General features: G+C 47.2%; 1 protein-coding gene across 1 annotated transcript in view; it reads right to left on the bottom strand.

Annotated features, from left to right (window-relative positions):
• The window catches only part of LOXL2 (lysyl oxidase like 2), a 92,960-nt gene that overhangs the window by 64,969 nt on the left and 10,631 nt on the right, over nt 1–17,360 (bottom strand). The window contains exon 2 of the mRNA XM_017549740.2: nt 3,200–3,637. Within this exon, the coding sequence (XP_017405229.1) occupies nt 3,200–3,554 (355 nt within the window). The 5' untranslated portion in view covers nt 3,555–3,637. The remainder of the gene's footprint in view (nt 1–3,199; nt 3,638–17,360) is intronic.

Raw genomic sequence — 17,360 nt, forward strand, 5'->3', positions numbered from 1 at the left:
AAAAAAAAAAAAAAAAAAAAAAAAAAAAAAAAAAAAAAAAAAAAGAAAAGAAAAGAAAAGAAAAATATCTGTGTGGTCACTAGGAGGTTATTGCTGGCTTCAACGCTCTGGTCTAAAGAACAAGGGATGTGAATGGGAACAGGCTCAGCCTCCTGATTCTGAAGACAGGGGAAGGAGAGCAACCACCTTAGCTTCTGCTTGCTATTCCCTGACCAGGGTTTGGGAAACAAGACAGCTGCCCCCTCCAGAACTCCCTAAAAGGGCCCATCGTTTGTGTGAGCTCAGAGATGCTTTAGGAGAACCATCTGCGGACAGGCTGGGCTGGAAAATCCAGGACATCCCTGGTGCCCTCCTGGTTGCATTACTCTTAGCCTGAACTCCAGGGGAGCTTGAGGAGTCCTGGGGGGCAGCCTTATCCACAGAGTCTGACCTGCACATTGAGCCCCTCCGGAGCAAGCCCTGGGCGTTGGCCATGTTCTGTGTTCACTATACCTAGAACTGTTTCTGCCAACTGTTTTTCCTATTCTGCCAAATCACAATGAATCGATCAGCTAATATTTACTGAGTGCCCACCATGTACCCAGGGATAAAGATCTGGATTGATGCTGGCGAAATTCAAATACATTTAAATGTAAAAGGTCTCTCATGTCGTAAACCAAGTACCACTTCACATAAGCAGCTAAACTTGTAAAACCGGGAACACAAGACAGTGTTCTTTTTTTTTTTTTTTTTTTAAGCATCTGTTTCTTCCTGTCCTCTCTTTGACATTATTTCTTTTACAATCCTTGATGGTTTCCATGTCCACCAAGATGACCTTTCCAGTGCTCCTGCTCTCTTCATTAATACTCCTCTCTCAGGGACTGCGCTCCATCCTGCTCTAGCTGTGCCCTATGGTCAAAGCTCAGGTCTCTCATTAGCAGAGACCGCACCCTTTCATCTCCATTTCACTCCTCCTGCGCTGCACCCATAGCTCCTTCCATCTTTTAGTAAACTTCTTGAATCTCCATCTGAACAGAGACCCACAATCCATTGATCACAGCGACTATGCACAATCCAACTTCTCCACGTATTACCACCCTCCTTATCCAGCACAGACTCCACGGACCCTGATTTTAACTGTACCCTTTCCTATTTCCTCCACTTCTTGGAACTTTTCAGTCTTCATTATGCTTGGATGGCCAAGTCCCACCTCAGTAAAAACCTGCCCCTACTACCCCATGCCTACTCCTGACACGGAAAAACCACAGCCCCTTGTCTGATGACAGGTTAAGTTTAAAATTTACGTTGACATAAAATTGTCACTGGAAAAACACCTAGTCATTGGAAACCATACTGACCAATCAGTATGGCTGGTCACTTACTGTGCCCCTCGTCAAAGATAATGAGCACGGGAAAGCCTGGAACAGAAAACGTGAATCTGAGGTTACCCTGGATCGCTCAGCCAGCCGGATCAACAGAGACGTGGAAACATCAGACGTTTGTCTAAAGAAAACAGGAAGTGGGCTCTAAAGTCTGGCATTTGCTAACTTCACTGCTGTCGCTCTCATCGCCTCTAGGGAGCCCAGAGGGAGCTGCAGAGAACATTCTACTCTATGCTGTCTCCTGAGTGAGTCGCCGCAACAGGAAATGTTCATTTGCATGGAGGTGAGATGCGTATGAGACGGGAGTTCCTTTCTCCTATAATTTCTAGAAAAATGGAAATAAAAGTTGGAAGGAAGAATAATATCAATTTCAATGACTCCCAAACCTGTCACTTTGTAGGTTTCCAAAAGTGACAGAATCCTGGGCTCCAGCCCAGACCTTTTAAACCAGTTTATGGGGGGCTGAGGTCTTCCATATTCTGTATTTGGAGCTCCCTTGGGCGATTCTTATGCAGTCAGCGTGGCATTAACCCTTTAGTCCAGGACAGGAGTGTGGGCATCTCTGTTTTAGTCCAGGAGCCAGACCTGCGCTGAGCATGAGCTGCAGCTCACCCCAAGGGGTCGGGGGTGGGAGCTTCCTGTGCCTGGCTGACCCAGAGATGGGACGCTCTTAGCGCCTGGAAACATTTTTAAAAAGAAACAGTGCCCTTCACTCTTATGTCTTTCCTATGTGGGAACATACACTGCCAGGGTTTCAGGATTTCTTAGAGATCCCAACTTCCAGATGGGGAAAAACGAGGCTGGGGAAGGTATGCGTCTTCCTACAAAGTGTGGTGTCAGGGGTCAGCATAGACTCATCTCTAGGTTCAGGACTTCAAACTTGTCCTGCCACAAAGCTCTTAAAACAATTTTTTTTCCTTTTGAGACACAGTCTAACTCTGTCACCCAGGCTGGAGTTCAGTGCTGCGATCTTGGCTCACTGCAGCCTCTACCTCCCGGGTTCAAGCGACTCTTGTGCCTCAGCCTCCTGAGTGGCTGGGATTACAGACACTTGCCACCACGCCCAGCTAATTTCTCTGTTTTTAGTAGAGACAGGGTTTCAGCATATTGGCCAGGATGGTCTCGAACTCCTGACCTCAAGTGATCAGCCCGCCTCGGCCTCCTAAAGTGCTGGGATTACAGGTGTGAGCCACCATACCCAGCCAGCTCTTAAAACAATTTAAAAAAATAAAATAATAAATTTGAACCTCCCGAGGGAGGAAAGACTAGGCTAACCGATGGTGAAAAACCCAAAACATCTCTGTTCCTATCGTGACCAAGCTCACAAGAGCAGGTTAGTGTTAAAAGATGAACTCTACATCCAGGAAGGTGGGGAGCGTCAGCGAACTCTAGCATGTGGGAGCCTTTGTGGGGAAGAGCAAGAGGCTTTCCTAACGGGAACGATTTGGAGTAAAGTGCCGCTCCCCTGGGCTGATGCAGCCCCCAGGCAGAGCACACTGCGTGGAGGGAGGAGCAAGCACAGTGCGATTTCACCCCTACTGGGGTCACCAACTGTTCTGGTTTTCCCAGGATGTGAGACTTTCTGTGCTAAAGCCAGAAAAGTCCTGGGCAAATCAGTATAGTCACTTACTGTGCCCCTCCTAAAGACTCCTTCCCTCTTGCCTTCCTGCAGGGTGCAGCCTACGTGGGCACAGAAGGATGCCAGTCCCCAGATGGGGCATCACCAGGAGTTTACAGTTCGTAGTGCGTACAGCTTCCTCTCCCAGGCTGCCCTCAGGGAAGGCTGCTCCGAGCCTTGCCAGGTGACAGCACTCAGATCCAAAGCACAGAGCCTTTACCTTCCCCCTTGCCGTAGGAGGAGCTGGCGGTCCAGGACTTGGCCTCCACGTAGCCCAGCTCCCGGCAGACGACGTGGGCAGCGTGGATGGAGAAGTCGTCATCGCACACAGTGCCCCACTGGCCGTCATAGTATACCTCCACCCGGCCCTCGCTGTGCTTCCTCTTCTGCCCGGCCAGGCGCAGCTGAATCTTGGCCACGTTGGCAGGGACCTGGGGCTGGTGATACTCAGGAGCTGGTTGCTGGAAGTACTCAGGGTAGTAGGGCCAGCTGTCATACTGTGCCAGGCTCAGGGGGGACAGGAGGGCCAGCATCGCCAGGCAGCTGCAGAGGTGGTAGCACAGAGGCCTCTCCATCCCAGTCTTCGGGCTGAGGATTCCACAAAGGGGCCCTGAGCAGCTGGGAGGGACAGGCAGGGTACAGAAGCAGCAGCAGTTTTCTGGAAGAGAGGAGAGATGCGTTAGGTTAGGAAGATGGGGCTACGGAGACCTACAAAAAGAACCAGCAATTTCATACCCTTGGCTTAATATGGAAAACTCGTCCATTCTCGACATCAATCCAGCCCCACTCCTACCTTCCATTTCCACCAGGCAGGGCTAGGAGTTCCCACCTCCTTTACCCACCGCCTTCCCATCTCTCTGGAATGCTTTTTCCAGTAGAGTTCCTGGCAGGGAACAGATCACACTCCAACTTAATTTGAGGAGAGAGAGAGAGACAGAGAGAGAGAGAGAGAGAGAGAGAGAGAGAGAGTGAGTGTGTGTGTGTGTGTGTGTGTGTGCGCGCGCGCGCACAGAGACAGTCTCACTCCGTTGCCAGGCTGGAGTGCAATGGCGTGATCTCGGCTCACTGCAACCTCTGCCTCCCAGGTTCAAGCGATTCCCCTGCCTCAGCCTCCCATGTAGCTGGGACTACAGGCCCCCACCACTATGCCCAGCTAATTTTTGTACTTTTGGTAGAGACGGGGTTTCACAATGTTGGCCAGGATGGTCTCCATCACTTGACCTTGTGATATGCCCACCTCGGCCTCCCAACGTGCTGGGGTTACCGGCATGAGCCACTGCACCCCGCCTCAGGAGAGCTTTTTAAGACTACGGACATGCAGGCAGCTCTGCGGAACTAACAGAGGCTGGTGTCACACCCCAGGGCTGGCAACTCAGCAGGGGTTCACCCTAGGCTTGAAGGGAGCCTGGGGGTGAGAACCGGAGGGTGGCAGAGGGAGCTCTCTCTTAGGAGCTGGGCCTTCACTGGAGGGTCTCAGAGCCAGCCCACGGCAATGCGGGGATGCAGGAAGGGGAATAAATACTGGGCTTCCTCTCCTCCCATCTTTGAATCTTTCTGGTGCCTCCTATTAAGCAAACCGAGCCCCCTCCAACTTGGAGCCTCCGTCAAGGGAGCCCATTGAGGGAGACCGCGTGGACCAGCCTCCTGGAACACGGGGGCTGGTGGAGAAGGAGGGCAGCAAGTCTGAAGGGGCAAGGGCAGGATACTCAACACACCCACCCTCCATTAAATGAATGGCTCCCCAAAGCACTACAGGAGCATTTGCTAGATGAATTCTCATTTTCCCATCAGCACTGAGGACTGCAATGCTAAATGAGTTTTAAAATCCTTAAGGTTGGCCGGGCGCGGTGGCTCACGCCTATAATCCCAGCACTTTGCGAGGCCGAGGTGGGTGGATCATGAGATCAGGAGTTCAAGACCAGCCTGGCCAGCACAGTGAAACACTGTTTCTACTAAAAACACAAAAATTAGCCGGGTACGGTGGCAGGTGCCTGTAATCCCAGCTACTTGGGAGGCTGAGACAGGAAAGTCGCTTGAACCCGGTGGATGGAGGTTGCAGTGAGCTGAGATTGTGCCACTGCACTTCAACCTGGGTGACAAAGTGAGAGTCCCTCTCAAAAAAAAAAAAAAAAAAAAGCCCCAAGGTCATGGTCACCATATCTGATGGAGCCTACCTCCAAGAATTCCTGAGTGAAATCACAGAGCCAGAGACCTTGTGTATCTTGGTTCTTCCGTAATTCAGAGAAAGATGGAGACTATCTTAAAAGGGCTGCTTGCTTTCTTGTCAAGAAAGATGCAGGCACCCAAACCAGAAAGAGCAGGTGGAAACTCGGTGGGGAGCATAAGGTATTTTATTTTAACCCTGTACAGAGGAGTAGGCTAATCACATTCCTTTGGTCATGGCACACTACCTTTGAGGAAGGACTGGATAACTCTCCTGTAGTCAGAGCAGTCCAGAGCTGCCCATGGAGGGATGATCTGCCTTGAAGAGAGGCAGTTCCATGTCTGTTGGGTGACCAGCAGCACCCAGTGCCCCAAGGAGGATGCTGGGCTGCAGATGTTAGAGCTTGGGGGACAGTCAGAACCGAGGATTCTGGAAAGCTTTCCGACGTCGCCAGAGAGCCAGTCATCCTCATCCTATGACTCACAAACAAGGCCAGAAAGTCACGGACGGTTCCTGTGATAGCCCCTGACCAGCTACCAACATACAGCTTGGCCCCCTAGTGATGTGGGTGCGAGGGAATCAGTGTCCCGGCCACGCATCAGTCCCATCAAAGCACATTTGCATCCTCAAGCTTACCTACGTCTCACAAGAACCTTGGAGAATACAAGAGGCAGGTATTATCAGGCTTCTTATTTTACAACAAAATCAAGAACGAGAGAGGATTGGAGATTTTACCAGAGTGGCACAGTTAGTGCAAGCAAAGCCAGAACGGGTCACTCCCAACCTGCTGCCCCATGTAAAAAATGTCCTGGTTCAGCCTGGATACAAAAGCCTTTATGATGTGGCACGTGCCTACCTTCCCTGCTTCGACAGCGTCTCTCTTCCCTCACTCCAGCCCTGCCCATGGCACACGTCCCATCATATCAGCCTACACCAGCTTCAGTTTTTGCTACCTAGAACAATGAGCCCCCGTCCCCTCCCCTCCAAATGGCAAGTGACATAATTCCTCCTGATCTTCACGGAGACCTTCCCCGGTCCACCTATCGGATTGAGTGTCTTTCTGATTCCCTTTGCGTCACATTTTGCTTGTGCTTTATAACGTTGTCATGTCTGGCTCTGACACCGGACCCTCAGCCACAAGGGGCAGAAACCACCTCTTTGTCATTTCTGCTCAGCAACACATCTGCCTCTGGATGTGGCAGGCTAGTTTGTAGTAGATAAAGCTTCCTGCCAAGAACAACTAGAAAAGGAAGGTTAAATACTAAAAACATATGTCTGAAGACACGGGAAAGCTACCGAGGCAGTAAGGACTAAAGGAGCCAAGAATCCAGAGAGATGGGAAGGGCACTGAGGTGAGGCTCACGTATGTCTCTGCTTTTCCCTGGAAGACACTGGCCAGTTCTCAACAGGGTGAGAAGCTTAGCAAAGCTGCAGGCGTCTCCAGGGATGGGGGAAACTGGGGGGGATTCAGAATCTGCCAAAGATGAAGGGACCTGTTCAATAGCTCTGGGCTTTCTGACGCATTCCTGAAAAGCTGCACTCTAGAAGCTGGGGCATAGGAAGGTCTGACATTCCCATAAATGGAATCCCAGAGAAGAGGAGAGACAGGATGTGAGGACGTGCAGAGGATAAACAATGGAAGAAATAATGGCCTAGAATTTTCCAGAACTGACAAAAGATATCACGCCCACACAGTGTAATTTACAAGGAAAACCACATCTGGGCACATCAAAATCCAGCTGCAGAGAACAAAAGACAGGAAGAAAAAGCTAAAACACAGTCAGGGTGGAAAAGCTGCATTACCTTAGAGCAGCAGAAAGACTAACAGCTGGCCCCTCGGCACAAACAAGGAGGCAAGATGTTAACAGCAGAACATTTGCAAAGGACTGAAAAAAGTAAGTCTGCCTAGAATCTGCGCCCAGTGAAGAGAATGGAGGTAAAATAAGGACATTCCAGATAAAACAGGAGCAAATCTGTCACCAGAATATCCACAAGATGGAAATGCTACAGGGAATTCTTCAGGCTAAAGGAAAAGTCATCCCAGATGTCAGTAAGGAGGCGTAGGAAGGAATGAAAGGTATGAGGTGGGAAATGATGCAGGGAAATCTAACTGAAGATCAGGTGTGTAAAACAGTAAAAATGTCTCGTGGGGTTTAAAATATATGGATTATTAAACAGGCATGGCAACCATAGCACAAAAGGCAGGAGGGCCTTACATGGAGTTCAAGTGGTTTAAGGTTCTTGTGTCGTCTGCGAAGTAGTAACAGTGCTATTTTCAACCAGACTTTAGCAAGTCTAACAGGTGCATGTTGTCATCTTTATGGGAATCATCGTAAGAACCACATACTAAAAGAAAAGTAGAGCTAACAGGTTAATAAGGGGGGGAAATGGTACAATTAAAAATACTTGGTTAATCCAAAATTGAAGCAATAAAACAGAGAAAAGGTAGCATAAAACAACTGTTACAAATAGAAAAAATACTAGATGGTGGATTTAAACTCCAATACATCAGTAATTACATTAGATAAAATAAATACAATTAAAAGGCAAAGATCATCAGAATGAATATAACAAAACAATCCAGCTCTTTCTTTCCTTTTCTGATGGAGTCTTGCTCTGCTGCCCAGGCTAGAGTGTGCAGTGGCGTGATCTCAGCTCACTGCAACCTCCACCTCCTGGGTTCAAGCGATTCTCCTGCCTTAGCCCCGAGTTGCTGGGATTACAGGAGCGCACCACTACGCCTGGCTAATTGTTCTATTTTTAGTAGAGACAAGGTTTCACCGTGTTGGTCAGAATGGTCTCAAACTCCTGACCTCAAGTGATCCACATGCCTTGGCCTCCCCAAGTGCTGGGATTACACGCGTGAGCTACCATGCCCAGTCCAATCCAGCTTTTTAATTCTTACAAGAGACAGAAAGGCTTAATGTAAAATGATGGAAACAGATATACCATATATACATTACTCACGGGAAAACTGTACCAAGTCAGATAAAGCTGACCTTAAGACAAGAAACATTACTAGAGACAAAAAGGGACAGTTTACAATAATGAAAGTCCATCCACAGAGAAGATATAACGCTTCCAGATGTGTATGCCTAGCTTTAATATACATAAAAGAAATATCGGCGGAACTAAAAGGAAAAAAACGACAAATTCATAATCATAATGGGAGATTTTTACACACCTCTGTCAGTAACGGATGGAAGAAAGAAAAATTCTGGCAATGAAGATGTGAATGACAGAATTACCACACTTAACCTAATTTACAAGTTTCTATAAGCTGTACTCAGCAACTGCAGAAGGCAGCTATGCTTCAGAGACACATGGAAGACATTATGATACAACATATTCAGATACTATGACATTATTCAGAATATGCCGACTACAGCAGAATTCAGCTATAAACCACTAATAAAAGAACAAGTAGAAAATCCCTGAATATTTGGGAATGATGGATTAGGAAGTCTATTATCATGCATCTCCATCCAGCTCACAGTACCAAACTGATTTATTCATTCAACAAACACATTCGATGAGCTCCTATTATACCGTAGGCCCTGCTGTGAATAGAGGTCTTTCCCATGGAGCTGACCGCCTAGCTGGAATTCACCTACAAGGCATCAATGTCCGTTCATGGACTGAACTACCTGAACCAGGGGGACCTAACTTTGAATTCAGGAAGGTTTTCGTCTTCTGTCCTGCCTTTTTTTGAGAAGGGTCTTTCTACGTCACCCAGGCTGGAGTGCAGTGGTGTGATCACAGCTCACCGCAGCCTCGACCTCCCGAGCCCAAGCAACGTTCCACTTAGCTGCCTGTGTAGCTGGAGCCACAGGCACATGGCACCATGCCTAGCTAGGTTTTTTTCTTTTTTTTTTTTTTTTAATTAATATTGAGTTAGCCATAATTTATCAGGGGGAGATAACAGGGGTTTTTCAGTTTTTAATGTTTTAATCTATCCTCATCTTGTGGAAATTAAAGACAGAAAGCCAATGAATTGCCAAAGGTCACACAGAAAAAATAGCACATAAAAGTAAGAAAGTAAAGGCCAGGCTTGGTGGTTCGTGCCTGTAATCCCAACACTTTGGGAGGCCACGGCGGGCAGATCACGTGAGGTCAGGAGTTCGAGGCCAGCCTGAGCAGCAGACACTGCTCTCAATACTCTAGTGTTTTAATCCACTTGATGTGGTAGGCATCATTATCCTTGGGAGGAAACTGAGGCACAGAGAAGTTTGAGAAGTTGCCTAAGGTTGCATTGACAGTAAATGCAAGCCATGATCTGAAGGCAGTGGCGGGCTGACCTGGGCTCTGTCCCCACCACAAAGCTCTACTGCCCCTCACCTGGCTCTGTCTCCCTCCCAGGCCTTCCCACTCTCATCCCCCAAGGGCTTCAGACATTTCCAGAAATTCTAATCCCATCCCAGAAAGAAATTTAAAAAAATATGTGGTCTTGCAACATTTTAAAAGGTATCTTAATCTCTGGATTTGTATATGTGTACACTGCTCCACCTATTTTCCTGGATTCTCCAATCTGTGGTGATGCTTTAGTATTCAGCTCCTAAATCTTTCCCAGAACAGTGCTCCTGAATTTTTGGCCTCCTTTGTAGGGTCTTCTCCTAATCCCGCCTCTGGGGGATTGTAACTTATTAAACCCAACTGCTTTTCTCTTCTTTTAAAAATTACTCTTAAGGTTTTTTCACTTTTTATAGTGAAAGTTACACAAGCTGTAATAAAAATCTGGAAAATGCAAACAAGTAAAAGGAAGAAAATAAGGGCTGGGCATGGTGGCTGATGCCTGTAATCCCAGCACTTTGGGAGGCCAAGGAGGGTGGATCACTTGAGGTCAGGAGTTCGAGACCAGACATGGCAAAACCCCGTCTCTACTAAAAATACAAAAATTAGCTGGGAGTGGTGGCGCGTGCCTGTAATCCCAGCTACTCAGGAGGCTGAGGCAGGAGAATTGCCTGAACCTGGGAGACGGAGGTTGCGGTGAGCCGAGATAGCGCCATTGCACTCCAGCCTGAGTAACATGAGTGAAACTACGTCTCAAAAAAAAAAAAAAAAAAAAAAAAAAATTGGAATCATTTTCTACACTATTGCGTTGTAAACTGCTTTTCACACTGAACAGCATATTACAAACACTATGCCTTATGGAATATTCTTTCACAAGATTTTTTACATAGTATTCAATCTTATAGACACATAATAATCAGGTTTCTAAATTTTTTTTACTGCTGTGAACACCGTCAGAATGAATATCCTTGCAGCTGAAACTTGGCACAATCTTGGGATAAATTCCTAAAAGTGAAATTGCTGGGCCAAAGGGTCTGTACAAAATCAACACTTTTGCAAAACTATATGAACTGCCTTCCAGAAAAACTGTGCCAATTGAAACCTCTGCCAGCAGTATGTAGGTTACCCCCAAACCTCAAAAAACTCGGGCTATGACCATGTTTTCAAACTTTCCTCCATCTGATAAGCAAAAAAAAGTATTCTGTTTTAACAAGCCTTCTTTTTATTAGGAGGGAGGCAGAGTTTTTTTTCTTCCCTTGCCCCAAGCTTATTGGCCACCTGTGTTTCTTTTTTGGAGATTAAGTCTTCCTGCCTGATACCCCCTTTTGTATTGAGCTTTTCCCTTGTTGCTTTGTAAGATTCACTTTTCACACTGGTCTTTCAACCTCAGGGAGGAAACACTGCCAGGTGTTCTGGGTAACAACGCTGCCTCCTGTAGGTCAGAATGGGGACAGCGAGGCTGTGCCAGCCTCCATGGGCACCAACATCCCCTCCCTCTGCTTACACTGCTCACACAGGTGGGTGTTATAGGTGAACGGGCACCCGCCTGGGCCCCCAAGCCTAGCACAGCGCCTGGTGCATGATAGGGGCTTAATTAAGATGGGCTGGATAATAAGAGGGTATGCATGCATGGCTCCCAGTAGACCTCTCATTCTTGGGAAAGACAGCGGAGGGGACCAGGTGAACCACAGCCCTGCTGATGATGCTGGAGAGAGGCACAATGTCATTTATCAAGAGCTGAGAGCTCCCAACAGAGCTGCAATGAACACAGGCAGAAGTGCCGAGATGATAGTTAGGCTGGCACAATGGGTGGGCTCCATTATACACAGCAAACCATGTCCACCTTTTCAGTTTTGATCTCTGTGAAGTAGACACATTCTGGCCTGTGATAAAGTGCCATCAGCGAATGAACACAGTGACAAAGCAGAGGAGAAACTTGCTGACTTGATCCTGTCTCTCAAGAGGTGGGAGCCCTATCCTGGGGCTCTACAGAACCGCCGATGTCCTGAAAGTCTTAAGTGAACAAGACTATTATTGTGAGCTGAACTGTCTCGCTCTGCCCTGCTCTGGTCAGTCTGTCTAGGACCTGAACCCCTTTCTCCCGAAACCCTGCTCCAGCATCAGTGGTCCTGATTCTGCTGCTAGAACTCCATAACGCTTCCTGCCTGGACCTCTCAAGGCTGCCTGACAATGCTCTTCTCTGGGGTGGGCCATTCTCTCTACCTGCTGTGTCTGCTGGAGGCAACGACACCCGATTAGCATGGCTGAACCCACCCCAAACACCTGCTCCCACCCTCAAATCCGTGTTTACTCTGGGCCCTGACTTGTGCAGGGCTGCTCCACCCACGCTCAGCTGATGGGACCTGGTGGTGGTCTAGTGCCTGACACGCCTCTCTGTAGTGGTTTTAAACAAGCTCAACCCTATGACCCTAGGTCAAAGGGCGAGTAGAGTAGGACCCCTGGCATTCCCCTCTTCCACTGTGGGGCTCCTCCTGCCTCTCTGTGACCCTCCTCCTGGAACTTACTGGGACCACTGTTTCCCTAGAGAGGTGATGTTGGGTGTCTTGGAATCAGAACATAGTGTCTGAATCCTGCCTTCCCCACTTCCTAGATATATTACGAGCCTCAATTGCTTCTTCCAAATATAGAAATCACCTGTGTGTGTGTAATGGTGGTTAAATGAAATAACGTGAAGATCCCTAGCACACAGCATCGACTCACTCTTGTTAATTTTCTTTTTATCTTCCTTTGAGTCCAGAACCTGATTGTGGAGCTCTGTGCTTCATACTCAATAAATATTGACCGAGTGAATAAACAAATTTCTATTCAAATATTCACATCCTATCAACACTACCTTTTCCCTCTGACCTAATTACATTGGAAAGCAAGCTGACAAATTCATTCCTTGTCATTTTTCATATTAAGACATTTAAGAGGCCGGGTGCGGTGGCTCACGCCTGTAATCCCAGCACTTTGGGAGGCCGAGGTGGGTGGATCATGAGGTCAAGAAATCGAGACCATCCTGGTCAACATGGTGAAACCCCGTCTCTACTAAAACTACAAAAAAATTAGCTGGGCATGGTGGCGTGTGCCTGTAATCCCAGCTACTCAGGAGGCTGAGGCAGGAGAATTGCCTGAGCCCAGGAGGCGGAGGTTGCGGTCAGCCGAGATCGCGCCATTGCACTCCAGCCTGGGTGACAAGAGCGAAACTCTGTCTCAAAAAAAAAAAAAAGACATTTAAGACATTAAGGAATAGATCAGTTATTTCTAAGGAGACAGTACTTTTACATTTTTAACAAGAAACTCCTTGATGTGAATTTCTAGATATGAATTTTACATATTGTACAAGGCTGAAAGTAAGGACATTAGGATTTTCATGAGTGGTTAGACCTGACCCATGCCCTTCAAAACAGCTCACTTGCTTGCCTCTGAAATCACTTGTGCAGTAAAGGCAGTAGGCAAATATTGAGGTAATTTACGGATACGAAGATCTGGGATCAGAAAATCTCACCCTAGAAGATAATCAAGGTTTATGTCTAGACAGGAATTACGGGTTATAAGGTTGGACCTAGGAGGGGCAGAGCAAGGCACGATCCCAGCCCAGCACAGCTGACTTCCAAGGCAACGCACCAACTCAGCTGCACAGACCTGCTTGCCCCGAAGGAAATGAGCCTCTAAATACAGGCTGGACATGGATGCTCCAAAGGGGCTGTCAAGACCTGAGGCAGTGAGTGCTGCTGACACAGAGGGGAGAACAGGGTACCTGCAGTTACTTCTGCAGAACGAACAGGGAACAGCAATCCCTCAAGTCTCACCTCCTCCAAGAAGCCCACTCAGCTTGCTTCCAACAATACCTGCAGCTGGCTCAGGAGGCTCCAGGGGTTGGAGAGATTTCATTAACCATCTGAGTCAATTTCAAATTGATGTCTCAGAAAGGCAGAAGGAAGGAGTAACTTAAAAGGCTCCAGCTTTCCCAGCTCTCAGCATGGACAGTGAATTAGAATGTGTGGAAAGGCAATTTGCTCTAACCTTTGGGGGTCCGGCAAATTTATCGCACAAAGACTGGAGGGAGCAATTCCACAGAAGTTTCCCTCATCTTTATAAAGACCTTCCTATTCTCTGCCTGTTTGATGTATTTATTTATTTACCAGTCCCTGGGCCCCCTGCCCTGTTCAAAGAGAATCACCTCTACTTTTATACAGCAACCTGGACACCATATGGGCTGGTGTTGAAGGGCTTCTGTGAGAGAGAAAGTTGGATTTTATTTATTTATTTTTTTTGAGACAGAGCTTTTCATTCCTGTTGCCCAGGCTGAAGTGCAGTGGTGCAATCTCAGCTCACTGCAACCTCTGCCTCCCAAATTCAAGCAATTCTCGCAGCACCACACCTGGCGTGCGTGCGTGCGTGCGTGCGTGCGTGCGTGTGTGTGTGTATTTTCAGTAGAGACAGGGTTTCACCACGTTGGCCAGGCTGGTCTCAAACTCCTGACCTCAAGTGATCCGCCCGCCTTGGCCTCCCAAAGTGCTGGGATTACAGGCATGAGCCACCAGGCCCAGCCAAAGCTGGATGTTTAAAAGTAAAACAGAAGTATATTTACTGATCATTCATCAGTATCAATCTGTTTTTGATCAGTATCAATCAGCATGTGAAAAGTGCTGAGAGGTATTCACTCACTTCATCCTCCCGTCCAGATGAGCACTGCCCAACGGAAACGCAATGCGAGCCACATAAGGAAATTTAAATTCTCTAGTAGCCACATTCCAAAAGTAGAATGAAACACATGAAATCAATGTTAATGATATATTTTATTTGATGCAATATATCCCAAATAATATTTCAATATGGAATAAATATAAAAAGTATTTATGAGATGTTTTGCGGTTTTTTTTTTTTTTTTTTTTTTTTTTTTTTTTTTTTTTTTTTTTTTTTTTTTTTTTTTTGTACTAAGTCTTTGAAATCCAGCATGTTCTCTGCATTTGCAGTGCAACTCAAATCCAACCAGTGCACGGCAAGTGTCTGGTGGCCCCATATGGTGGTGGCTACCACACTGCAAACACAGTTTTGGACAGCCCCCTGAGCAAGGCATTTTCAGCATCTCTAATTCCCTAAGGAAAAACCGAGGGACAGAAAGGCTACATTATTTTCTTATAGCGTGATCAAGGTAGGCTTTGCACCCAGGCCAGCCAGATACCAGAGAAGACACCCTTATTCACTAATTGTCATTATCCCTGTCACTGAGACAAACATACCCTGGCCTGTCTAGCCTTGCCCAGCAGCCAATTCTCTTAAACAGGCTACTCTGGTTTTTAAAATTTGAGCTTCAACTATGAAGTGTACTAGGACCCAAATGATTGCAAATAAAGAAAAAACTGAATTTTACTTTGAATAAAATAAAAATAAAAAAGCAGGCTGGGTGCAGCAGCTGATGCCTATAATCCCAGCACTTTGGGAGGATGAGGTGGACGGATCAATTGAGGTCAGGAGTTTGAGACCAGCCTGGCCAACATGGTGAAACTCTATCTCAGTAAAATATAAAAGTACTAAAAAATACAAAAATGAGCCGGGCATGGTGGGATTACAGATGGGATCCCACACCTGTAATCCCAGCTGCTCAGGAGACTGAGGCAAGAGACTTGCTTGAACCCTGCAAGTGGAGGTTGCAGTGAGCTGAGATCATGCCACTGCACCCAGCATGGGCAACAGAGTGAGACTTCCTCTCCAAAAAAAAAAAAGAAAACAAAATATAAAGTGCTCTATGTCTCATGATGTCTTAGCATAAACAAATACAGTAAATCTCCATCTATCCATCCAGACATTTGAGGACATCTGGACAAACGGCAGATACATTTCTCTTCTTCATACCTGTTCTATTAGTCCTTGTTCAGTTAAAAAGAAATAAAAAAGCCTGGTGGAGATAGCACAGCGGGAAGAGTTTTTAGTAAACAGGAAGATCTATTCTCAGCATTCACCTTGGAGGACCTCCAAGCGCGTCTTAGCATCGACAGTCTAAGAAGCATCTGCTCCAATGAAGTCACCTCAGTCCACACAGTGGAAATTCCAGGACCCTCCTCTACCCTGAATGCAAGCAGAGAGCATCTGCCAACTGGGTCAGCAGAACACGGGAGACTCAGGCCGAGGATCTCCGCTGCTCTCTTCACACACTCCAAAGAGATGCAGCTTTCACAGGCACACAGGGGTACGGCCCACAAGGGGAAGGCCTCCCAAGGTGCTAGGATTACAGGCACGAGCCAAGGCGGGAAGCCCATCTTGAAGAGTATGCTGTTCAAGCCTCGTTTTGAGTGAGGTCTGTGAGCTGTGGTGGCGATGGCCTTAATTATTCACACAGCTGAGCCAGGAGTGGGTCATAATTAGAGGACAAGGCAAGATGCCTAAGGACTGAAGTCTCTGACTGACACAAATAAGACACGGCCAGGAAAAGTTGGTTGTGCCTGGCTCTTCAGAAAGGGAGAAACTGTCCCCCTAATATGGTCTCGCTGGGCTCTTGACTGAGCAGCTGAGAATGCTCTTACATTCAATGCAATCCTTTCAAGGCTACAATACTCACACAGTTGATTCTGGTATAAGCTTTGCCAACAAGAGGCACTGGGTCCTCGGGGGCTATGAGAGAGATCAGCAAAGGATTCCTCCGCAACACAGGGACTCAGGGAGTAAGGAATGCCTTGTAAGTATCAGCTGGGATCAGCTTAGCCCCCAGGGTGTCAGGCACCTCCCAGTGCAGGAACCCATTCAGACAGCCTGCAGCACACTCTGCCACCTCTTTACTGACTGTAACCAGCATGGACTAGTGGCTTAGTCATGCAGAACCTGGTTCAAATCTTCTCTCTTCGCTTATTAGCTCTGTGACCTACGCCCACTAAGATTTTTCAAAGTCTCAGGATTTCAAATGGAAATAATATGTACTTAAAAACAACCTATTTTTTTGAGATGGAGTCTCGCACCGTCGCCCGGGCTGAAGTGCAATGGCGTGATCTCGGCTCACTGCAACGTCCGCCTCCCAGGTTCAAGGGATTCTTCTGCCTCAGTCTTCTGAGTAGCTGGGATTACAGGTGCCCACCACCATGCCTGGCTAATTTTTTGTATTTTTAGTAGAGATAGGGTTTCACTATGTTGGCCAGGATGGTCTCAAACTCCTGACCTCGTGATCCGCCCGCCTCAGCCTCCCAAAGTGCTGGGACTACCGGCATGAGTCACTGTGCCTGGCCAAAAACAACTGCTTTAAGGAAAAATATGAAACATCTTTGCAGGCCAGTTGTAAAAATCAAAGATCAAAATTAAATATAAGCAACGGCATTATGCAGCTTAGTGTCACTCAAAACTGTAGTTGCTGCTTAAATAACCTGATCTTGGTTCAAACAGGTGCTCCTGCTAGATTCAGGACAAGGTTATTCAATCAGCTACTACAGTTTTGAGTGATATGAAGCTGCATAATGCAGTTGCTTATATTTAATTTTAATCTTCAGCTTCTCCCAGTGTTATCTGGAGAACTGTGAGCTGCCAGGGCTGAGCCTAGGTAGTTGCTTCTGGATGCAGCTCCTTGCAACAACTTCAGAACTGGAAATGGGCTGCGTGTAGTGCTCATGCCTGTAATCTTAGCCCTTTGGAAGGCAAGGCAGCGGGATTGCTTGAGCTCAGGGGTTTGAGACCAGCTTGGGCAACATAGGGAGATCCTGTCTCTACAAAAGAATTCTTTTTAATTGGCTGGTTATGGTGGCAAATGCCTATACTTCCAGCTGCTCGGGTGGCTGAGCCAAGAGAATCACTCGAGCCCAGGAGTTCGAGGCTGCAGTGACCTCTGATTGTGCCACTGCACCCCAGTCCAGCCTGGGAGACAGAGCTGAGACTTGTTTCCAAAAAAACACAAAAAACAAAAAACAAACGAACAAAAAAACAAAATGTGTATGTGTGT

Source organism: Cebus imitator, unplaced genomic scaffold (genome assembly GCF_001604975.1).
Source record: "Cebus imitator isolate Cc_AM_T3 unplaced genomic scaffold, Cebus_imitator-1.0 Scaffold221, whole genome shotgun sequence".
Classification (NCBI taxonomy): domain Eukaryota; kingdom Metazoa; phylum Chordata; class Mammalia; order Primates; family Cebidae; genus Cebus; species Cebus imitator.